The following is a 25,956-nucleotide window of genomic DNA, read 5'->3' as shown; positions in this document are numbered from 1 at the left end:
CGAACAGGAAGTGAGAGAAGAAAATCACTACTGAACAGGCACCTTTTATATTGGGCTTTTTCCATGTATTTTTTGCAGCTCTTAGGGATGCTGGAAAACAGTCAATCAATAGTGATTGGAAGATAGAGCATTCTGGAACATTCAATATTGCTGGGACCACAGTCCATTATGTTCGGAGAGGCCTCTGGGAGAAAATATCAGCCAAAGGTCCCACAACATCACCTTTACATTTACTGGTATGACAATTCAGGCTTTTTGACTTATTCCTATGATATAGCATAGTAAATAATATTTTTTCCAGACTCCTCAAGCGAATGAGATCTATGTAAGATATACCTGCTTTTGTGTTTACATACATATCTACAAAAGTGATAAGAGGGATGGGTGAGGAGAGAGAGGTCTGTCAGCCTGATTTTAAAAAAATGCATTTAAATTCAAGATCAGTCTTTATGTTGTTGGGGCAGGATTGAAGATCTCAGCATTCCTAAAAATGTGATCAAAAACTGAAGTGGCAGGTAATGAGAGAGATTCAAAGTATTTCAGGTGGTTTTAATCCTGGCCGACTATAGCACAGCATCACCAATTTCAGAATTGCAATCACCAAGTTCTCCATGAAAACGTCAAATTTCAGTGTAGGAGAGGAAAAGTTAATATCAGCCATAAAGAAAGAGAGATGGTTGGGAAGTACCTCAGAATTCAAATCATTTAAATTAGAGGAATTTTCTTAATAAAGCAAAATATTTTTCCCATTGGCTTGATTTGGATAGTCTAATTAATTTCTTCTAGCAAATCCATTAGGAGGGCTGAAAGGCAGTAAAGCATCAAGTCATTGTATTTTGCTTTTCAAGATGATCTACTTGCACTTTGGAGTTTGTCTTTCATAGTGCCTATGTATGTAGGAAGGTTTTCCTCTTTTGTGTCTTTCAGGTGCTGCTCTTCCATGACCAGAGCTATGGTTTGCACTATGAATACACAATCCCACTGGATCCTATTCCTGAAAATCAGAGCTCTAAAGTACCAGAGCCCCTTTTCATGTGGACACATTCTACCTGGGAAGACTGTGATGCTGTATGTGGAGGAGGTAAAATAAAAGAAAAATTTACAAGCACACACACACATATCAATATGTGTATACAATATGCATGTGCATACACAGTGCAAATGTGTGTATGCAATACACACCTATATGTATAAAAATTGTATGTTTCTATATAATTATGATTCTGATGGTCAGTGTTGTATATTTAATGTATATCACTGTGGCTTATATGTTCCTTACAATGTAGAAATATGTCAGTCTCATGCTTTCTGATTGCATTAAAAATACTGTGACAGCTCCAGGAAAAGTTTCATACCACATATAAAAAAGTAAAAACAAAAGATGGTAATAAAGGAGCAAAATTTAGATTAACAAGCAAATTTAGGACACAGTTTCCAAGAAGAAATACAAGTGCAAGAGCTAGAACAAGAATAGAAATTGCATTCCTCTCTGTATTTGGAACTACTGAAGATAAATGATCTGTAAGAGACATTTCAAACCACAGAAAAGCTGAATCCCAGTCTCAGATCAAATAAGTACAGTTAGTAACATGAGTTGAGGATGACCCAGAAACATATGGAACAAATATTACCACAGCAGATATTAGTCTGCTGATGTGATATTTTTCCTATGTTTATTAACCATAAAAAATGTGATTTTGGAAGAATGATTCTGAAAATAAATATAGGAATATGAACAGTATTGATGTCACAAAAGTCTTTCAAATTATTTTCTAAAGATGTTATTTAACATAATAATTACACTTAGAAAAACACTTCAGAGAGTTGGGGTTTTTTTCTAATAAATGCAGTGTACAGTGATCTGTTCCTACCTTTTTCAATTAGTCAGCCTGTGAACACTGTACTGATTTTTGATATCTGTCTTTCGTTCTAACAACTTTGACAGTCATGGTTGCTCTAATCAACAGTTCTAAAAACTCCCATGCACCTTGTGATTGAATAGAAAAGCCTGGAAATGCTTTTCTTTCTCATAACATCAGCATAAGAAACACAGTGTTCTAGTTCCTCTGAATGTGTGAACAATCCTGGTGTCATGAAAGATTGCTGTAGTTTCCATAAACACTCTTTTTGTGGTGTGGTAAGAAAGCTTCTTCCCTAGAAGGTATTTTGTTCATGGTGCTAGTAGCATCCTCTGATTCTTAATAGTGCATCCCTGTTTACTTGTGAATTCACAGTTTTTACAGCTTCCTGGTGTATTTTTAGAATAATTTTAATGCTACTACAATCTGTCATTATTGCCCCAGATATTTCTAAATATTTTTATCATCTGCAGAAACCTTAAAATGTATTATGTTAGTAATTTATTCTACATTAATGTTTAAATAAACATTTAAACGTTTTACTCTATTGTTTATCTTATTTTTGGTTGTAACTGGCCTTCATTTTATGTTATTGTCTAAAATAGCTGAGTTATTGCAAAGTTCCCTAGAAGGTAAATTTTCTGCAATACTACTGAAAGATTTTTCTTATTTTAGACAAAACTATTTTCACTTTTCTTTTACTTTCTGGCCTAAATAGCAAGCAATAATGAAATTAAAATACTGTAGCTTCTACCCTAAGTATTTGTGATTAAAAATTAACATCAATATTTTGATTAATCTGAATAATAAATTATATAAAATTATTAATGATTCTGCTTAAATGCTCAAAGCATGTGTCAAGATAACATTATTGATGAAGCCATGTGGTTTGGTGTATTTTTATATATGTAGCTGGTCTGTGACCTCCTGTGTTGCAGAAAAGCTTTCTTTGCGTGGGAGAGGATATGAATACATAGATGTATATTCAAGTGCAGAAGGAATTGTCAAACATTTCAAATGCTGTGATATGATAGATTAGTTGCATGTGCTCTCACGTACACAAGTGCTGTGTAAAATGTCAGCAGTGGTCATGCACATAATATGCATTTATAACTTAACTGCTCCATCCACAGGCTCATTTTTGACCTCTTGTGAACATTCATACTTAAGCCTGCCTTGCTCATGCACAAAGCCCCTTTGCCAGACAGAGTAAAAGTAATTACAGGAGCAAATGGTTATGAGCCTATTTTCTTTTAACTGAAGTCCTGAATTCAAGGATTGCTAGTTTTCTAAAATTTAGGCTCCAGTCTAATTGCGAGTTACTGCTTGTGGTTGGCATTACATCAAATTCTAATTTCTAATGCTCCCATGTTCAGGAGACACCAGGCTCCAGCCCATGCATCAGGATAAGGATTCTGTACAGAGCATGCTACAGATCTCTGCAGCAGTACCTAGCTTTCTAAATGATTTTCTGACCCTGCAGATCAGGTCACCTAGCCTATTTGGTTCATGGGAAATAATGCAGGCTTCCTACTGAAGGATGCATGTGCTGATTCCCTTTATCTGGGTTCCAGCCACAATTTGTCATTTCTTGCTTCATTTTATGTAGCAATTAACAATCATATTTCTCTTTGTAGTTGTCTGCAAGCTTTGCTCAGCTCTGGGGTTTCAGTGGTTCAGAAAGAAAAGTATTCCAGTAAGAGTAAGGACTTGGCCTATAACTAGTTGCAGGAATAAAGCAGAAAACCCCTTGATGATGGTGTGCAAAGACTAGGTTAGAAACTCACAATATCCCCTACAAACTGTAGGATTTCTTTCAGGCTCTTAACTAGCTTTGAATTTCTTACACTGGTTTTGCAGTTCTTTTAGCCAAACTGCATATGAAATAGCTGTATCTGTGTCTTTAATAACTTGTATATTCATGGTTTCTTCACAAAGGTGCTTCTTTCTTTTACTAGGTGAAAGAAAGACAACAGTCTCTTGCACAAAGATTATGAACAAGAATATCAGTCTTGTGGACAACAAGAAGTGCAAATATTTAACAAAACCTGAGCCACAGATCCGCAAGTGCAATGAACAGCCCTGCCAGACAAGGTAATCATGATTTGATTAAATTAAACAATAATATCTAGATGTAAAAACCTTACAGTGGACTGCTTCTGGCAATGAATGGACAGTAAATACATTAATCTAAAACATTATAATGCAAAACGTAGGAAAGATAGAAATGCTGGAAATTGTTTCTGAGTCTTAATGAAAGAGAGTCCTTAAGCACCATGCCTAAATCAGTTCTTATTCAATAAAGCAGTTAATTCCTTTCCACAGGAAGCATTCTCAGAGACTGATCTGCACTATGAAACTGAAATTTATATGCTGTTTATATGAAGACAAATATGGGATTTAATCCCATGGTCTTAATTAATGGTATGCTTTAATGTTTGGGTTTTTTTTTTAAACAAGGCTTCATGTCTTTAAAACTCTTGATAAGCCCCGGGTACCCTAAATAGTAAATAAATAAATTAACAACCCCCGGTTATCACTCTTTCTACATTTGTAAAATTTGAAATATAGTGATCCTGCCCCTGTCTCCTCTCTTTCCTCTCACCCCTTGAGACAAAAGTGTTTGTATGTGGGTCAGTAAATAGGCTGAACCAGACTCTGATGGTTGAACAGTGCAAAGAGGCAGGAGGCAGCTCCATATGCAGCCTGTGCCAAGCAAAGCCTACCCATCACCTACTGGTGTGCCTGCAGCTGAACTGGCAGCCTGCTCTTTGCACTGACTGACAAGCCAGCATAGTGGCCCATTTCAGAGTGGTGTCACTTGACTTGAGGAGGTCCTCAAGAATTGCATGTAGTTGTTTAAAGCAGCTTAGAGCAAGTCCACACCTTTCAAGGGAGGGGAGAGCAACAAGCAAGAGCTAGCGTCCCCAGGGGTAAGCACTGGGATCAGTCTGCTGCAGTCATTTGGAGGACAGGTAGATGGCATTTTTAAACAAAATAATGTAAAACAAAATAATGTAAAATAAATTAAATGCAAGTACTATTGAAGAAAGTATGTAAGGTGTACTAGAAGACATAGCTTTCTTGGAAAGGATGAAGTACTGAAGTTGATAAAATGCAAAGTATGATGTATTTTAAGTAAGACAAAACCACTGACATTTGGACTTTCCCAAATTAGATCATTACCCTTTGGAAGGATTATTTATACTTCATTATATGCATATTTGAGAAGACTATTATTTTATTGTACTAACATCACTGTTCACTTAATGGGTAGAAATAGAATAATCTTTTTATGAGGCATTGTCTACTGTTAATTTTCAACAGTCTGTGTTTTTTCCAGCTTATTAAGTGAAAGTTTTAAAACTTTGCTAATTGATACTCGTGGATGCTATACTGAGAAATGTGGAAAGATTTAATAATCCAATTAAATTGCAACATACTGTAAGCAATCATTACAAAATACTATTAGCTTTCAACAGAAATGTAACTAAAGCATATATTTGCATAAGTGCTTATTTGCTATTGGCATATGGAGAAATATCTTGAAGTCTATTTAGGTATCTTGATGGGGATGATTTGTAAATCATATATCTGGACAGATATCCAAAAACCTCCTAGTTAAATATTTTATTTTCTTGCTACAAATGCATGACAGAAGGCTGAAACAAATCTCAGTTTCCTAAAAACTCTTTGCAAAATAAATCTCCTAGCAAATACTTGTGTGCTGCATCAGGGGCAGAACTGCTTGATTTTTTAAGGGCACATGGCCATAATCTGGATCTACAGAACATCTGGGGAGAATTATGTTCTAGAACGATTGGTCTCCAGGTGTGTGTGCTCTGCCAAACTGCATCAGCCTTCCTTTCTGTTGTGATTTAAACCATGCACCCAGTTGGGCCTTACTGTGAAGAACATGAAGAATTGTGGGCTTTTTTGCTTTTTCCAGGGCAATGAGTCTTTCACACTTGGGTGATTCTTGAAGCAAAACATTTTCAAGGAATGGTGGTTTTTACATGCTTGGCATACAGTTGACATAGATATTCAGAGTATAAGAGGCAGGCTGATCAGGGATCTGTCTTCTTTGAAATATATGTATATTTTAGAAATTTTCTATTTGGGATTATAATTAGAGGAAAGTCCCTTGAAAACATAGGGGTAGTGGATTGGGGAAGGAATTTTTTTTTCTATCAATATATAATATTAATGTAATATTGCATTACATTAATACCATATGTAATGTAATATATATGTTAGATTATTAAATACTCCATTAGCAAAATGACTGTAAAAGGAGGCTGAAAATATGCAAGTGTGTCTTGGGTGAGCAAGAAAATAAGTTGTGATGGCATTTTTCCCTTCCTGATTTTGAATTACTATATTGCCTGTGTTTCTTTGCAGATGGATGATGACAGAATGGACACCATGTTCAAGGACATGTGGAAAAGGAACCCAGAACAGACAAGTAGCCTGCACACAGCAGCTCAGAAATGGGACCCTGATCAGAGCTAGGGAGAGGGATTGTCTGGGACCAAAGCCTGCTTCTGCCCAGCGCTGTGAAGGCCAGGATTGCATGACTGTATGGGAGGCAGGAGTCTGGTCTGAGGTGCTGCATTTATTTATGCAAATACTCCGTAACTGTTATTTGTGCCTTAGTATTTTTTGGAAATAAGGTTTCTTTTGGCATCAAGTGGCACAGCTCAGCCTCATGATTTTCATGGTCCTCATACAATGTTTTGGGCAAGTGTTCAGGGGCTAAGAGAACCGCTGTGTGGAGCTACTGCATTTTACCTAGTTATTGTTATGCTACAGTCTCTTCTGGCCAGTTCTCAAGCACATATCATCAAGTATGTCCTGTCTGTAGTAGTGGGTAACTAGGGGCAGATAGAATTAAGGCATCACTTAACAGCTGCAAGATCTTGGGTTCAGAATGAAAACATCTGGGATGTACTTCTGTACTAAGGAATGTTGATCAGCAGATGGGTGATGCCATCCCGCTTTAGAGAGGCTTTGAGGGGAGCCTCTGGCAAAGAAAGACATTTTCTTCCCTTCCTCTTTCTTCTCTGTTCTTTTTCCAAAGCAGCGGCAATTGGCAAATGGACTTGTAAACAACACAATTTCACATATGTTGCATCCTGAAGGATTTCTGTAAAATGTAATTATTGTTCAAAAAGCTTTATTAATTTAACATCTTTAAATGCGCTTGCCCATTTTGCTTTCTTTATCTTTAATTTCTTCTAAAATTAAATGACCGTGGAGGAAGAAGAATATTGTTCTTACTGCCATCTGTACAAGATGAAAGGGTCATTTGGAACTTTGAAAGAGTAAAGGCAATTCTGATTACTTCCCATTCTAGAAGCTGTGCTATGGATCCCTCTGTGGTCAAAATACAAATAGCAGCTTTTGAATGTGGGGGCAGTCTCTCCTTTGAATTGCGCTACTCAGCGGAGCTCCTTGATCCCCAAGAACAAAAGAGCTAACAAATAGGGAATGTTTTCAAAGATGAAAAGCAGTTGCCAAGATAGAGATAGAAGATGTACATATCAGCAGTTTCTGGTGTGGTACACAGTTTTATGATGTGAGGGCTGGTTGTGAGAAGAAAGGCATCCATTTACAGAGGTGAGAAAAAGAAGTACACTGATATTGTTTAGTCAGTTTGTTTCACTTCAGAGATGAGAAATCAAAGAGCATGTTTTTGTTGGAAGCAATAAATATTTTTTGAAGAGCGAGGTATTTCCTGTGGCCATTCCTACTATCACCATTATGTAGGAAGCTAGCCATTACTGCTTACTGCAGTTATAATCAGCTTGGTAGAGGAGAGTTTTGAACTGCAAGGAGCAGGATGATCAAAAGCAGTGATAATGTTTTGAGAAGGAAATGGCATCATTTTTGGCTGTGTTAGTGGGAATGGTGAAAAAAGCCCATAGATTAGGACCTTCTGAACAACTTGAAAAGAGCTTTCACATGCTGTCCATTTAGTGACTTTGAATTTTCAAGTTCAGTCTGGATTCTTGGATGGTTTTGGAATATTTACTTTTCCATTCTACTTTTTTCCTCCTCCCAAAAAAGGCGGCTGGACAATAACAGAGCTTTCTTGAAGTTTCTTCATATCTTATTCCTATGAACATTATTTTGATTTTCTTTCATTTGAAGAAGAAAGATTGCCTAATATTTTAAGTATAATATTTTTGCATTCATTTAATCATAACTTTTCACATATTTTCTAATTCAAAAGCCTATCTTTTCCTTAAGCGATTAAGTTTTTATGTAATTTTAGCTAAAAATTAATCAATGTATGAAATTTTTTTCAGTTTTTCTTTTTTAATAAATCTAGTGTTGATGTAATTGAAGGTTAGAAGTTAGGAAATTACCGAAACTGTGAAATATTTAAGCTGGTCTGGCATAAGTCCTGTAGAAGGGGATGAAATAGGGTCAGTGAATTTTGAAATTCACTGAAAGTGAAAGTGAATAGAAGTCTGAAAACCAGTTTTCTCCAACAGTGCTCTGTGAAGTGTGGGAAGGGAGTACGGCATCGGACTGTGAGGTGCACCAATCCACGCAAGAAATGTGTTTTGTCCACAAGACCTAAAGAGGCAGAGGACTGTGAGGACTATTCCAAATGCTATGTCTGGAGAATGGGAGACTGGTCCAAGGTGAGTAATCCCTGATATTAGTGCCTCCCAGCATCATACATTTTGCAAGTTGAGTTTCTAATAAGAATTACTCATATCAAAAGTATACAGATGTCCCAGCTAAGGGAACAAAAAGGCTATGAACAAAAAATAAAAAAAAGAACCCTGAACTAATAGTCAGAGTGAGCCTACAGTATAAATAAAAATCAGAAATATGAAGTAATTGTGAGATAAATCATCAATATAACGCAAACCTATATAAATTTACTGTGTCAGTAGGCAGGCAAGCAAATTCAGAAACTGCAGCCAGCTCCAACGTTACAGTTTACAGATTTCATTAATTTGTGTTTGCACATTTTAATTGTGTTTTCAGTAAAGTACACCCTCCAGCCTTATACAGTAGCACCTTTAGCCTATTAAATTTCCACATAAACCATTTAGCATCTGGGAAGCATCTATTACTGTTATCCTGTTATTATTTTTTTACTATTATGGACACTAGACATATCTGTCATTACCTTATTTCCTTGGCATATGGGTTTTGAGAGGTGGATAAGCATAGGTCAAATAGTAACAAACAATATTGGTTAGATCTGTGATTGAATTTTAGTATCTGACACAGTTCTGGAATATCCAAAACATGCTGAAATTCTGAAATTTAACCTTGTCAAGGCTAAATTTCAGAATTTAGCCTTGCTGTATCACAGGCCTCACTTTAGCAGAAAGATTGTAATCTTTTTTTATTTCCTTTACTTCTCTCATAACTTTGCACACAACATTTTTACTTTCAGCACCTAACATTATTGCAGCATTTTTAACTTGCTAGTATGGAGAAGTATTTAATGTATTTTTAGTTGTCTTTCATGTGATGTAGGAGCTGGAAACAAGGACTAAAGCCAGCAGTGTATGACTAGCCAGCCTTCCAAGAATTAGCTGCAAGTACTCTGCGAGTAACTAGCTACTTAAAAAAGCACATAGTATAACCATTAATTTTTTAAACCACAGAAGCAACTAATTTTCAGTGGCAGTATTATTTTTACAAGAAGACATATTTGGCAATAACGTTTAGTATTTACAGTTCTCTACTACATAACTACAGTTAAAACCTGCCTTATTTAGCACTAACACCAGTAGGAAGTAAGCCATGGAGAAATGGCCATCTGCTTTCTTAATTGAAGCAATCATTCAAATTGGGGTTGCTGAGGCTATGTGGGTATGCTGAGACAGTTACACTGTGTTCCCAGTGCCCTCTGGAGAGAAGAACTTTATCCTCTCAGTACTTTTCACAAACAACCATGTCAGAGATGTGTATATAAAAACTTACATCTTACTGTTTAAACTTTACTGACAATTTTGTATTTTCTGCTGTCCTCCTAGAATCAAAGCTGTAACACTTTCACCTAAGGTGTACTTTGAACTTCAAAATTAGGACATGAGGGACTATGGAATTGGCAAGATCTTTTGAACAGTTAGCATAGAAGTCTGACTGTGACTTGTGCAGCAGAGATTTTCTAAGACTTATACTAAAAATATATATACACCTTGATATCTCTACAGAGACACAAATTCAATTTAAAATATATTTGAATGTACATTTCTTTTCTCTGTTACTTTTCTGTTCCATTGAAGGAGTACATAGCAACATGAAGTCATGGCATACATGTTAATATGTCTGCAATGGTGAGAACAAATGAAAAGCTCAGATAAATGTTAATCTTTGCTCTTTTTGTTTCTAACCCAGAGGTTCAGTGCAGCCTTCTGTGTTCACTGTTTTTACTCTTTAGGATTGTTCTTGACATCGACAGAAGTCTGTTCCTTTCAGCAGAGCCAAGTTTCTCTAGCTAATGCCAAAACTTGACTTGAAAAATTTAAATGACGCTTCTCACACATTGAAACAAGAGGCTCAAAAATCTTTACTCACTTTGCTGTTTCCCTTGAACTCCTAAGACATAGTTTTAAATTAAGCTTAAATAAAACCATTACTAAAAAGATAATTAATAATAAATAAATAAAATTATTAATAACAATAAAAATTATGGAGTGCTGTAATGGAGATAATTTGTTTTATTGGTATAATCAATAAAATATAGTCAGTAAAGATCAAATAGTTTTTGATCTCTATGTTTTAAGAATACCAAGATCAAAGAAAATTTGACCGAAATTCCAAGCTCCAATAGATTAATAAAAACAGTATTCTTTTTAAAACTCAGTCTAAAAGAAGTCTGTAAAATCTGGCAACATTTAATTCTGTAATGGTGTTTAAGTCAGTACAGTGGGTCAATATGCTAAACATTGCTGTTCTTAGCGTGACTTGGGCTCTGTGCCCACCTTTGAGAGGAATATAGGTATGATGACAAAAGAAAGAATAAAAGCTCAAAATGAGCTTCTACACCCAGTAAATAGCAACATTGCCAATGACACTGTATTTTCCCAGCAAATACCATTCATGAAATATCCTACCTAACAATATGTGAGTTACCTTCAAATGAGGAATGCTTACAGATCATAGCTATTACAGCATCAGCTAGAGCAAGGTGTTTTCTTAGCAACAGTGTCTCTTGCTAAGCTGCCCTCTGGCTACCTATTTCAAAGCCATAAAAGGACAGGATCATGCTCAGAGGTCTTCATCAGCTAAATATAAACAAATATACTTATATTCGCCAAGAAGCGGTGAAATGAAATGCATGTGAACTGCATGTTTACACATCTGCACAGCTTACTAAAGAACACATCATTGTAGAAATCATTCTCCAAAAATCACTTAAATTTCAGCAGGTGCTCAAAGGGCATGTTTAAGGTATTTTATTTTATTTTATGTAGGAAACTGCGTATTTTTTTTCTGTTACTATCAGACTCTTTGGTCTGTTGTCAGAATAAGTGAAGCATGAGAATGAGGATGAATTTTGAAACAGAGAATGATTTGGAAAGTGGGCATTAAAAATGGTAATTAAAACTTAAGCTTGATGTGATATTCTATCATTCAGCAAGGAAAAATACAATCAAAAATCCAGACAACAAACTGGAATTTAGGAGCAGCGATTTGTAAGAAGAAGAGATATAGAGTATCTATGTATAGGAGACCAGAGAAGAAAATGTGGTATTAAGTTGTAAAAAAGATTGGAAAAAGGATGCACTCTCTAGAAACGAATGATGAAGCAGCAGCAGAATTTCTAGATAGTGTCTATGTGTTAAATCAGAGATGCTGAGGACTCAAATATGACATCTGGAGTAGTGGTCCCTTTGGCTGGGATGCAGTTCACTTTGTCTATAGCCTGAAGAAGCAAAAACATGAAGCAAAGGTTCATCTCCTACTTTTTTTCCACTGAGTCTAAAAGGGCATCTGAGGCAACTGCTTAGTTTTTACACCAATGATTCCAGAATTCATGGCCTATTCCAAATTATTTATCTCACACAGTACAAGTAGTGCTCCCTTGAAAGTGTGCGGGTGTATGTTTAGACGAAACAAGTCAGGTCTCCAGCTGCTGGGGAGAGACAGAGCCACAGAGAGATATGCTGAGGGGTGCAGAAAGTGGATGTCAGTGGTAAAGATTGTTTGCCTTCTGCCCCAATCAAAGAACATGTGCAAGTGGAGAGCAGGTAAATCCCCACCAACTTTTTTTTGCTAACTATTCAAGAGCATGGGAAATTCAGCCTTTAAATTGCATGCTTAAATATTTTAACAGCCTCTGAATTTCCACAGCAAACAAACTCAACTGATCTCCTCCAATTAAAAAAAAAAATAAATATATATATATATATATAAATGTTATGATTTTACTGACAAGGGAATTAGCCTTGTTCTTTCCCTTTGGATTCCCATCCAGAATTATTAAGCTCTTTTAGATTTTTGGAGTGGGATAGTGCTGGCTGTGATCTACATGATCAGTAGATTTATGGACAAAGAAATTATGCGATGCAAAATAATAGAAATTAAAATAATACTGTAATCAAGTGAGCAACTTTAATATTGACTTAAACATAGTTAATTCGCAGCAAATGAGGTATGTCTGTTTCAGAAATGAAGCATGAGCAAATAATATGGAAGAATGTCAATATAATGAAATGACATTGGGAGATTTTATACATTTCTAACCAGTTCTTTAATATTAACAATATTAAAATCTACTGATAATATTCACCCATAGAAAGGTGTATTTTAGATTGATATACTGTAGAATTTCAGCTGGACTAAATATAGTGTCATGTTAATTTCTAGAAAAACAGAGCAAGACCACCCTTCATATTAGAAGAAACCACAAATAAGACTGGAAGGGATTTTGGAAGTGGATATCACCTATTTTGCACACACAGAAAACCACACATAAATGGGAAATTCTAGTATCTGTCTCAGATCTACTAAGATACTTCATTAGTTTTCTGCTTCAAGCATCTTTAGGGTAAGAAAGTTTGGGGGAATACCAAGTTGGAATCAAAAGGTAATTATGAGTCTTGTGTTGTCTCTCAAGTTGCATTATCTGTAAGTGTGGTTATATTAGAAAATAATTAAGTTGTGGTACATCTTAATAGTTCCCATCAGGACTGAACCTTCCCAGGCTTTCAGGGAAAAACAAAGCACAAACGCTGAAAGATGCCTGCTGTCTTACTTGACAGGTGATATGGTAGCAGGAGAACTAATCAGATAAATAATGAAAAGGAAAAGAAAGAAAGAAAATATTTTAAATCTACCTCATAATACATACACCCACAACATGCTCCTGGACAAGCTGACAGCCCATGGCGTGGACAGGTCCTCTCTTTGCTGAGTTAAAACTATCTGTATGGCTGGACCCAGAGAGGAGTGGTGAATGGAGTTATATCCAGCTGGCAATTGGTCACTGAGAGGTGTTCCCTTGGGCTTAGTGTAGGGCCAGTCCTGTTTTGATGTCTTTAGTGATGATGTGGGTGGGGGAGATCAAGTGCACCCTCAGTAATTTCACAAAGAACACCAGTTTGCATGGGAATGTTGACTTGCTGAAGGTAGAAAGGCTGTGCAGAGATCAGGACATGCTGAATTTGTGGGTTGAGGCCGGTGGTAAGAGGTTCCACTAAGGCCAAGTGGTGGATCATGTACTTGGATCATGACAACCCCAGGCAGTGGTACAGGCTGGGGGCAGAGTGTTTGGAAAGCTGCCCAACAGAAGAGTACTTGGGGGTGCTGGTCAACAGTGACTGAACATGAGCCAGGAGTATGCTCAGGTGTCCAAGTAGGACAATGGCATCCTGGTCTGTGGCAGCAATAGTGTGGCCAGCAGAACCAGGACAGAGATTGACCCCCTGCACTTGGCACTGGTGAGCCAAGTTTAGTTTTGAGCCCCTCAGTGTAAGAAAGATATTGAAGTGTTGTCCATAGAAGGGCAACAGAGGTGAAGGGTCTGGAGCACAATTCCTGTGAAGGGTGGCTAAGGGAGCTGAGACTGTTCGGCCTGGAGAAAAGGAAGCACAAGGTAGACCACCTCTCTCAACAGCTCCCTCAAAGGAGTTGGTAGTGAGGTGGGAGTCAGTCTCCTCTCCCAGTAATGAGTGAGGGAATGAGAGGAAATGGCCTCAAATTGAGCCAGCAGAGGCTCCGATTGAATATTATGGAAAAGTTCCTCAGAAAAATAAAAGTCCTATGAGATCAGTTTCCTTGTAAACTCATATTGTTTTGTGTTTTCGTGTTTCAATATCTTTTCTATCTGTTTAGGTGAGTCACCTGCTATTTCAGATCTTCATTATTTAAAATTTGGTAGAGAGAGTAACTGGAAGTCAAGTCATTATCAGAAAAGAACTCTTTTATTTATTCAACCTACTGGAAACACTTGAAAGTGCTACCTAGTGTGATAATATTTAAAGGCCAGTGCTTAATTCTCTGTTGTGCAGAACAGCTTTTTGACATATTTTTCTTTGATTTCTGAAAAGTAAATAGATAAAATAGAAATTTTTTAATAAAAGGATTTTCTTGGAGGTTTCATTTTCCCTCCTTTGAAATTTCCTTTTTGTCCTTGGTGGGTTCTGTACCTTGTCTTTTCATTGGAAATACCATAATCCTTTAATTACTTGGTTGTGCTGCTGAGCTGTGCTTTTCCATGCAAGGTTTTCTACTGAGTATCAGGCTAACATTGTCATGTATACTAATATAATTATACACTCAAAGGCTAATATTTCCAATTAATTTTAAGAATTCATTTTCATCAGTCCAGAGTAGCATACTCAACTAATTTTATCAAAAGATAAAGGTAATTATGTCATGAAATCTAACTGTTTCCAGATTCTTGTTTGGATGTGTGGTAGTTATAACAAATGGACAGTCATCTCCTGCCAAAATACCATGCAGTGACTTCTCAGGTATGAAAGTTTGAAATGTAATAACGTCTTGTTTATTGCTAAGCACTGGCAATAATATATCCCTGGGTGAGTCAGCACAGGCAGGCATCTGGGACAGCCACAAATACACAGCTAAAATTTATTTCCATTTCTTCACTAACAGGAGATCTCTGCAGCAGTGCCCAGTCAGAGGTGCACAAAAATGGCTAAAATTTGTAAAATCCACGAGTGCTATGATGTCAAATACTATTTAGCAGTGTGTCTATAGTCGTAAATAAGAATAAGTAACTATTTGAGGTGGAGATCTACTTAAATTGCCTTAAAGCTTGAATGTGTTTTGTATAAATATAGATCTATAGAAAGCATAAATTTAAAATTTAAAATGGTGTGTATGTACATCTGGAGCACGTAGAGGAAACTGGCTTTCTAGGTTTGTTATTACGGATTTTGTCCATGCTTTGATATAGGTAATTAATGATGAGAGAAAAACACTGATACCTTCCTTCCATGATATCAGAGAGAAAGGGCAGGTGGTAATGGAGTCTCAGTTTTCTTATGAAATTGGATTTCAGCTTGTCTCTAGCAGAACAAACAAGTGTCATTGAAATAATCCTGGTTTTTAAACTGTGAAGTGGATGATTGTGTTTCATTAATTAATCCAAGAAAGAAATTGGGCAATGGAAACTGGGTTTCACATGGAGACAAAAAATTTTCCACTTACAAGCTGAGTCCAGAGAGCCCATTCAGATTCAAGCCTGTCAATCCCATGTTAATTCAGAGTAGATAGGCAATGATGTTCTGAAGAATAGATGCATATATACTGACCTAGAAAAAACAGATTTCTTTTGTAATCAGCTCATAAACTTCCAGTTGCTTCTTGTCTTGATACTGAAGGTAGTTTGGCTGTCTCTGCCAAACAACCAAATTGTTCTGCATGGGGCCTTAAAAAGGATTCAGGGGAAAAAAAAAAGAAAAAGAAAAGGAAAAAAGGTTCAAATTTTTGAGATGAGGTGATAAGGGTTTCCTATCTTGAGTTTATCAAGGGAACAGGGGCTATATCTGTCTAAATTTAAAATCTTATCTCTCTTTGAATCTCATATTTTCATGACTTAGAATGAAGAGCTAGAAAAAAACAATGGAGGAACAGGGGGCAGAAATAAAAAAGAAAGAATATAAAACAGAATAAATAGGCATAACTGAAACCTGCTAAACTTAGAAGAGACCAACAGCAGATATATTTTTTTTTAGCTAAACTTAGCACAAGTTCTGAATTTTAAATTTGGCATACTGAGGTGCTGGGTGTGTCAGAAATGAGAGAGGCACAAAGACCTTCCTGGAAATGATGCATGTGAGAATTCAGACTCTGTCTTTTGCTTGTATCCATCAGTTCCTCTTTGCTACACCATTCAGAAATGCCTTTATAACCAAAAAAAAGCCTTTTTGGTTATTAAAAAAAAGGCTTTTTGGTTAAAAAAAAAAAAAGGAATTTAAATAAACTGCAGATTATTTGCTTGGTTTGCTTGGTTTAGGTAATTTTTAAGAATATTGCCAAACTCAGTAAAAAGCCTTTGCTGAAAAAAATGCACCATGTTATCTACTACCTGCCTTCAAACACAAGGTTCATAAGAAGACAAAACAGAAAAAAAATTTGCAAGGATGTTAGCAAATATCAATCCTGCTGCTAAACTCTGATTGGTTGCTATTCTTGTTTCACACTCACTTCATGAAAAGGTTGAAACTGCTTGAAAGCTGGAACTGATGAACATATACATAAATGATTAGGAATGCTCTGCTAATAATTTCCAGTAAAACTCATCACTGAGTTTCCTTAGGAGCACGTCAACCTCTGCTTTGAATGCTGCTTAGACTTGTAAAACCTTTTATCGAGCAGTCCACTTATTCTCAAAAATAAATTGTCCAAGTCAATTCTGTTAATACTGTCACAGATTGGCTTTTTCATGGTGGATTGTATCAGCCTCTTCAGTGATTGCCTGTTGTCTTGGCAGAAAGATACATTTTGACCGTTACTGTCTGCCAGTGACAATTTTTCCCTTAATTTAGGAATTCCTGCTTCTCATGAAGGCCAGCTGGAAGCAGCTAACACATTACAGCAACTTCCTCAGCTGCTGGCCTTGGGAGTATGTATTCTCTCCAGAATATATATCTTTGGCAGGGAACAGAAAGAAGGAATCTTGGGTAGCGGGTGTGCATGCCAAGTGTAAGGATTTGTTATATTTAACGCCTAGCTTTCTGTCCTTGAAATTATGTCTAAAAGGAGTTCAAAAGTAGGACAAAATTCAAACAGGGTGGTAAACTTTTTTTAAAGGAAAAAAGAGATTTTAAAAAATAGCTGTTAACTACCTTTACACAGGATATTTTTTGTAATCTTTAACAGGAATGTTTTACATGTCTTGCTGCTTGAATGGTTTTACAGTACCTTTAGGACTGTGTCCAAGATGCACAGATTAACAGCCACATAAAAAATCCCCTCTGGCTGTGTACTAGAACATTTAGTCTTAACCTACAAATACAGTTGTCCTACAGGAATTTTTGCTAATCAGTTACATGGCCCTAAAGTGTAGGTCATCTGAATAGTGAGGAGTAAAATACAATTAACCTCCACAAAAATAAAGTATTGCATGTGCAACATTGACATGTAGGAGATAGAGTAGGTGGGAAGAAGTACTATAGAAATGTATTCTATTTTCACTAATAATAAAAGCTGTGAGTTTAACCTGCTGAATTAATGCAAATGTTACATATTGTTTGGGAGTGGGAATTTCCTGTAAATCTTATATATATAAGCACAAAAAAAAGACAAGCAGTTTTGACAGATAAATTAATTTCTGATTAAATTAACTGATTCACATGTAAAAGTGAAAATATTTTTTATTTCTTTGGAATTGAAAGCTTTATGTTAGAGTTTTAAACATTCAGAAATATGCTGAACCTATACAGCTTCAACTGCATACCACAAGCACACCTAAAATGTGACAGCTGCACATCTAGTAAAAGGTACTTTCCTCTTAGACTGAATATTTGTAGTGAGAAAAATCCAGAGGTGAGGCAAATTTGGGAGGCAGTTTTGGAAGAGCCTGCTTCAGCTCGAATGTGCACATGCATATATAGTAAAATAAGTGTTAAAATGAGGATCAGAGCTATTCCTCTGAAGGGACATCTAGCTGATCTGCAGAAGTTGAGGTGTTCCTAGTGAAGACAGAACAAGTCTGCAAAATCTTTCAGGATAAAGAAGAAAAATACTAATTACTTTTATTCAGTGTCTGCTCTCAGTTATAGCAGCAGTTGTCTTTGCAGGACAAACTTATGTTGAAGACCATATCATGGACACAGAAACCTCACTGCTTGTCTGTGTAGCTAGCAAGTGCACTGCTAAATGCCTGTTGCTTTCCTTATGTCACACTTTTTCATATTACTTTGAATATGAGCTAATATTGCTAATAAGTAATATGAGCTTTTGTGGTAAAAAGATTTTTTTTTTCGAACTTCCAGTCAGTAGAATTCTGCATTTTGAAGTCAGACACCACTGCTGCTGCTGCTGCTGCTGCTGTGTGAACATAGAACAGCACAGCATGCCTATCAAATCCCTCATTGATTTAAAAACCCTAGGCATTTGGGAAAATCTTGCTTTACTTGCATACTGACTAGGTTGGGCTTAAAAGTTTTGGATTACTAATCACTGAGGTAGCCCTGCTTCTTCTCAGCGTTCCCCAAACATCTTACAAGACTTAGAAAGTTCCCATTTTTTAAAAATAAGCATAAATGTGCTCTTAAAAATTTAGTACATTTGTGTGAAAATAAAGGAACATAGAGCACAAATTTTTTTACTTCCTTTGCCACGTATTTCCTATATGAACTCAGAATTTCATTTAATCATCCTTTGATGTCAGTTTCTAAAGTTATGATATTAATAAGTAGGTCAAGAAAGACTAAAATTAATTGTTTGCAAGATCTCTATATCTTGGGGATGAAAAACTACATTGTAATGCTTCACAACACTCTGAAATATCTCACAAAGGCCAGTGGAGGCTCAGTTATTTAAAGGATCTTAATTCAGTAATTAAGATTTTAATGACATAATCTTGCCAGATTCAATGTAGAAATTCTGCACCTAAATACTGATTAGCTGAGAGATCTGTCTGTTGAGCCAGTCTCAGTCACAGCAAACGTTCAGGCAACACCTCATTTGATGTAGAGAAAATGTGACTGCTGCCACAGTGCTCTCCACAAAAGCACCTGCCTACAGGGTTTGGCATTATCAATTAGCAGATAAACCACTGGAGCACATTTTGTTAGCAAAACTTAATAGTGTTTTTCAAATCCCATTCTCCCCTCCAGTATTCCAGATGTCTGGATTGCACTTACTCACTCTAGAATAACCTAAGTGGAGATAAATTATTTTTGGAGATACTGTGTATCAAGTCCACCTGCCCGTGTCCTCCTTCTCTGTAGCTGACAAAAGGAATACCACAGGCTCATACCTACTCTGACTTGGTTGACAAACATGCAGATCTTTGAAGGGAAAAATGTAATACTGCATGCAGTATTACTCTAAATTAAGATCACCATGATAATATCTAAAGATTATCTTTCCTTATTTGACATCTTCAGTGTATTAGCTTCATCATATTGCCATAATTTTCCATTTACTCTCAAATTTGTTTTCTCTGTGTTGTAGTTTTAGTTTTATCCTTTTTTCCCACCTTTTTTGATTTTGCAATTCTGTTGTCTTAATCTTAATTTCATTAAAGTATTCCACAAATAGATACCTCTGAAACTATGATGAGAGGAATTTAAGGAGTGGTCAGAATTCTGGCAAAATCCAAATCTATGTTTCATGAGCTATTGGGGATAAAATTCATGTAGGTATATATGGCTTTACATGTTGACCATGTGCATAATGTTGGTTGTTACAGGAACTCAGATTATTTTTGTCTGCACAGAGAAAAGGCAGAGAATTCAAGAAAACAAGTTCTGTTAAAAGGCTTTTCTCATGCAATTTTACAGCAGTATACTAGATTTAAAGTTGATAGCATACTTTGAAAATGCTTCAGTACTAAATTATTTCCCTCCTGTTAATTTGTTCAAGTGGTAGGTACAAAGAGACAACTATGTATGTGTAATTTAATATCTCTATATGCCTTGGCTCATGGAGGCTGTATCTGATAACGCAGCAAGATACAGTTCTATACTGACTCACTGAGAACAGGAGCAAAATCAACTCCACTTACTGTTTTCATAAAATTCCAGTGTTTGATTTCATGTAGTTACAAGTTCAGTCCCTTGTGAAAACATCTAAGTGTGTATCTTAGTCTCCTGTACCTCTCTTGGAGTTTTATGAGTCCAAAAGACAGGAGTCACACTTCTCTTACTGCACATATTGGGGCACAAGCCCTCTATTTCCCATTTAGCGCATGTAATCTTTCTTCCAAATAAATACCTAAAATGTCCCTCAAATGCACGGAGATAATCAAACCAAAGAGTAAAAGCATGTTTAGTGTTTCCTATAGTCAAAATTTATTCATCCTTTGCAGAAGACTATTCTTCTCCATTTCCATCTCAAGACAGGATGACTGGGAAACATTTTTTGCAATAGCACTTTCTCCTTGTCTTTCTCATTTCAGATTTTTTTCACATGCCTCTTGAAACCTCAGAAGGAAATATATTCAGAACATTTATGTAATAAAAATTATTTAGAAAAACATTTTCAGGATTATTTGGCAAAGTCTGCAGCCTGAGCTCTTATATTATTCATTACAAGAAATTAATTAGTATTTGAAGATGTTTTCTGTAGAACATTTCTGTAATGTTCTTGGTGAAATTTTTGGATACTTGAGTCTCATTAGAGGCTAGGAGAAAATTCAAGTATGTAATTTTTAATAGATTTGTAGTTAAAGCAATAGTATATGTTTCAAATGGACAGAAAAGTAATTCATGTCCTATGAAATTTTGTGCCCAAAAAGTGAGAAAAGGCAAAAGCTTGTGTTGCTTTGTTTTGTTCCATTTTGCTTTGTTTTGTTTCATTTTGTTTTGTTTTGTTTCATTTTGTTTGGAATAGGTTTTGTATGCATCTGTACACCACCATCCAAGTTTTCACTCTAATATGTTACTGTGATAGAAGTAGAATGTTACCATTGTTACCGTGCTCCTTGTTTTATTTTCTTATCTCATTCTCTATGGCAACAAGATGGCAAGTTTAAAGACCAGGCATCAGGTCTTACACTGTGTGTTTTATTTGTGTGACACATGTAAAAACATGAAGTTGTGATGCAAGGACAGGAGGCATACACCCTGCTCAGCAGAAAGAGCATTTTTGCTGTGGTTAATTAATGGCTCTCTGCTATTATCTGTGAATTTTTTTTCCATCACTTTAACCTCTGATAAGAGTAGATTAGAATATTGATACAGGAGATATTGATGCTTTCCTTCCTTCAGGCACACTGCTGTATTTGAGTTTCATCACAAGCTCTACAAAATGGACTTGGACTGCAATAGAGAGCATCAATTAGTACTGCAAGTTAATTTTTACTTTTTAAATGGATTTTCATTTAGCTAATGGAATAGAATTCAGAAATCTTGGAATGCTGGCATCTGAAGAAGCAGCCATTGACTTCATGTGGGCTGGCATTTCACTTTCATAATTACTGGCAAAAAATACCTTTCCAATGAATGTGTCTTCCATGTGTTCCAGTGCTCCATCACCTGTGGCAAAGGAATGCAGTCTCGAGTCATCCAGTGCATGCACAAGATCACGGGAAGGCATGGCAATGAATGCTTTTCTTCTGAAAAGCCTGCAGCCTACAGACCCTGTCATCTCCATCCCTGCAATGAGAAAATTAATGTTAACACAATAACATCACCCAGGTTAGGTAAGCAGTCACAAATGACAAATCTCTTTTCAGTTCTTTCTCTTTCTACAGTAATGATGTTTAGAAACAAAAGGCTGAGGCTCAGGAGTGTGCAGAGATTGCAACACCTCAGGTGTTGAATATGTACATCAGAGATTGTAACTAAGAATGGTGAAGGGTTTTGTTATTGAAGGAAAGAATTTATCATGAGACTGTATGGCATTAAGGGAACAAAACAACCCATATGAAAATATATTAGAAACACTATAAACATATATGTTTTTGTATATACTCACCCAGTCAATTTTATCAAACCCTTCTAAAGTAGGAAAATATCTTATTTTCTGTTTAAAAAGTTCTGCAAACTGAGTTCTCTTGATATTTGTGAGATCAAGGAGGTCCTTATTTGTTCTTTAAATACAAACAGCTCTTTCCACTTGTTTTCAGTTCAAATATCTACATCTGTGCTTGATGTATTAGGCTGTGTGAAGGAAAATTACTTTGAATGGAGATTTGCTGTACCTGGCAGAACTCGGCTCTCTTCTTTTCCTGAAGAAATTATTTATGCAATTAAAAATTGCATAACTACAGAACTGCTAATTCTGGTAGTTCTTGTTTTCTAGTTGCTGTTGATGATGATTGCCAATAGTTCCTATAATCATTCATCTATATCTCGAGCATGACAGGAATATTCAGAGGCTTGCTGTAAGACAGCAAACCCTCTCCAGCTGATTTTCCAGAGCCCTTGTTAAGATAAACCTTCCTGTCCAATAGATTGCTCCCACATGGAAAACAAGACTGGCATTTCAGACTGTGTGCAATACTCCTTTTAAGACAGAGAAGGGTATTTCTCTTTGAGGTTTTAAACCTTTGACCATTTCTGTGCAGTAGCCATTGTTTCAATTTGCTGTTGTTTATGGCCCTCTCCTAGCTATTTCATTGTTTGAAGGTTCCTCCCCTTTGTACTTTAGCTTTCTTTGTTCAGCTGGTCTCTCAGAAGCAAGATGCCATCTCCCCATCATTGAGTTTTCTCTGGTGAGGTTATATAAGCAGTTTTGTGTCACAGAGTCAAGTGAATCAGAAAGAATCATACAAAAAAAAATGCATGTCAATTAAAATTTGACCTAATGTGAAGTGCAAAAAAAAAAAATAAAAATCAGGCTATATTGTCCTCATGGCATGGATTAGGTAGCATGTTATTAGTAATTTACAAGTCAATGTCATCCAGCATAGAGTCAGAATCTAATCCAGTAGAAACTTTAACATCTCCATAATATATAATGCAATGCTTCTCTTCGATATATTGATAACTTTGACCTCTGGTTCCATTTATATCATACAGTAGAGATCTTTGGATTTGGGGGATGAAGCAAATGAAAGCTGATAGGAATTGTGCCACCAGCTCTTTTAAAAATTTCTCTTCCTTTGTTTAGCATTGGAGGTTAACTCAAATCTGAGATTGACTTCTTTTTTCAGTGTTTGTGATGGGTTTTGGACAATATCTTGTTCTTGTGCCCTGTATTTCACTGGGTTCCTATTTTAATTCCACAGTACATACTACATACACAAGTATTTGGTTATTCTTGATATGAATAACTAAATGTGAATAATTCCCACTCCAGTATTATGGTCCTTCCATAAGCTAAGAGGTTTTCATAAGTGAAACAAGGCAGAAAGATGAGCTCCACTCACTCATGAGAAGACAGCTGCATGGCATTAAACTAATTAAGTTTAATGCAATTTAATCCAATTTGTAAATAAAGCTGGCCTTAAAAAAATTTTGTGTTGAATATATTGACAACAGGAGGACGAGTTCTTTTGTTAAATGTCTATATTTATAACCCTTTATCTTCCCCAGATACACTTTGTATGTCCTTGTCTCTTTTGCTACATGATGCTTCACTAGTAAAGGCAGCAGTAATGTATATTTGATTTTGCTGTTGTTGTTTCACAGCTGCTTTAACATTCAAGTGCCTAGGAGACCAGTGGCCTGTGTACTGCAGAGTGATAAGAGAGAAGAACCTCTGTCAAGACATGAGGTGGTATCAGCGATGCTGTGAGACGTGCAGGGACTTTTATGCGCAAAAAATGCAACAAAAGAGTTGACCTCTGTCAGGCTGGCTGACTCTCAGCTCTTTGCAATCTTATTATTTATAAACACACACACCCACACAGGCTTTTTCAGACCAAATATTATCAGATTACATATAATTTAATCAAATTAATTTATTTTTGCCTGCCAGGCATCCTTAATGGTTTTGGTTAGACAGCCAACATGTTTTATCGTCTGACATTTTCGTAATTAATTTTTATATGAACATTTTTGGATACATTTATCAGAATTTTTAAAAAATAGTAACTAGTATTTTAAATGTTTATTTTTCAATAAGGTCATCTGTTGCAAAAAAAGAGTCATGTTATCTCGAATTTATTTTAATTTAGCTGAATAGTTTTGTTTTATATGGAAATAAAGTCCTTTTTAATTTTATTATATTTTTGGCATTTGGAGTCAGAATGATTTTGTGTTTTTTGCAACAGATGTCAAAGTGAACAAGCTAACATTATTAAACAGGTAATTACAGAATGTATCGTGAAATTAGTTCATTTGATTTAGAAACATACTGAAGGGGATATTCTACTGTAACTTATATTATAATCAAGAAAATTAAAATAGCTAAGTAGAGATTTTGATCATTCTCATGGACACATACTTGAACACAAGTATTAAATCAATGAAACACTGTAGAGATTTACACTGAATCACTGTTGCACTGTTTGAGGTAGTGTAGAGAAATGCAGTCCTAGAACTTGTACCATCCTATGAGTCCACGTCTGTAGTGTTTTAACATGTCACTTAATTTTTAAAGTTTTGAAACAAAAAACCCATGCCCCTCTATGCCTTTGTGTGTCCTTTTGCAGATTTACAAATGGAAGAGTCCTTTCTCCTGCCACTTGTATGAATTAATCTGTTAAACATTCTCAGTTCTCTGCTGATGATTTAGAAAATAGCTTTGTAATACTACTTTAGTTTTATCTTTGTCTAATGAAAAAATCTTTATACAAATTATATGTTTTACGGTTTTGTGAAACATTATGAAACAGCTAAGATTTTCCTTATGAGAAAATATTGTACATGATTCACATGATTTTTTACATTTTCAATAAAAAGTAAAGCTTCTTTTGTTATGTGAATTTTTCGTTTTTGTGTGTGTCTGTGTCTGGTAGATTAATCCATTGAGCCCTGCATTGCAGCAGGTACAGTAATAGTATGAGTGCCTTCTGCCTCTTGATTTAGGCACCACTCTGCAGCTGCAGACAGACATGTCACTCTCTGAGTCTTGATGCATATGGAAAGTTGAGAATAACAAAGTAACATTCTGTGGAGAGGCAGGTATTTATGTCAGGTGGGTCCTGTAACCGCTGAACTTGGCAAGTGGACAGTGGTAGGTCTTCTGCCCCCATTTTGTGATGCAAGCCTTTAAGTATGTTCTAAAAAGATGTAGGAGAGCAAAACCTGAAGGCAAGACAGCTGGAGAAATAAGCCAGAAAGGCATATTTTCTACTCAAAGCAAAAAGGGAATGCAGCTTCATTGTAACAAATGACTGTTGTTCTTCCTCTGCAAAGAGTCTAGTGTATAGATGTAATGCAGGTATCCACACAGTTTCCACAGTCAGGATTGTGATTGTCTCCAGGAAGAATACTTAGATGAAGTCTTAACTCCCATTGAAATCAACATCTGTGTTTCAAATAGCTGTATAATTGAAATCTTTGGTTTGGCATCTTACTGCTCTACATTTGAAAACTGCAGCTTTAATGAGGAGCTAGTGTATGATTTTAAATAAATTTCAATGCACAGAAAATTGATTGCTCTGGGGCATACCTCCTTAATGCAGATGCATTAACAGATGCACATGTGAAAGTCTAATAGAATTATTGTAGTTGGCAGGAAAAAGAAGCAACATTATTTTGAATTTTCTTCATACTTAGCACTAGATCTTGGTTATACTCCTGCACTCACTTGAATCACAATTGAAAATCAAGCAAAAGAAAAGATGCCTCCAGACTAGGCACCAGAGGAAAATTTATTATCAGCCAGTGATATCCTCACAGATCTAAATTTTTGTGCTCTGCTGTTCTTGAGTATTTCATTAACAAGAATGTCATCTTAATCACAAAATCTGAAAAGTGTGTTTTAACTCCACCTGTGTCTGTAAAAAACAAATCAGTGACTGCTGCTGAAATCATCCTCCATCACTTCTATAAGAAGACACAAAGGAAGTACTTTTCATTGGGAG

At 36.0% G+C, this 25,956-nt stretch overlaps 1 protein-coding gene across 1 annotated transcript in view; it reads left to right on the top strand.

Moving 5' to 3' along the window:
* Positions 1–24,784, top strand: part of ADAMTS19 (ADAM metallopeptidase with thrombospondin type 1 motif 19) — a 128,330-nt gene extending 103,546 nt beyond the window's left edge. Inside the window, exons 16-22 of the mRNA XM_066339562.1 lie at positions 79–236; positions 928–1,081; positions 3,818–3,953; positions 6,261–6,465; positions 8,360–8,512; positions 21,504–21,681; positions 23,615–24,784. Of these exons, the coding sequence (XP_066195659.1) occupies positions 79–236; positions 928–1,081; positions 3,818–3,953; positions 6,261–6,465; positions 8,360–8,512; positions 21,504–21,681; positions 23,615–23,766 (1,136 nt within the window). The 3' untranslated portion in view covers positions 23,767–24,784. The remainder of the gene's footprint in view (positions 1–78; positions 237–927; positions 1,082–3,817; positions 3,954–6,260; positions 6,466–8,359; positions 8,513–21,503; positions 21,682–23,614) is intronic.
* The last annotated feature ends 1,172 nt before the right edge of the window (positions 24,785–25,956 follow it).

The sequence above is a fragment of the Sylvia atricapilla genome, chromosome Z, assembly GCF_009819655.1.
Source record: "Sylvia atricapilla isolate bSylAtr1 chromosome Z, bSylAtr1.pri, whole genome shotgun sequence".
NCBI classification, from domain to species: Eukaryota; Metazoa; Chordata; class Aves; order Passeriformes; family Sylviidae; genus Sylvia; species Sylvia atricapilla.
This window is presented reverse-complemented; position numbering and strand designations above follow the sequence as displayed.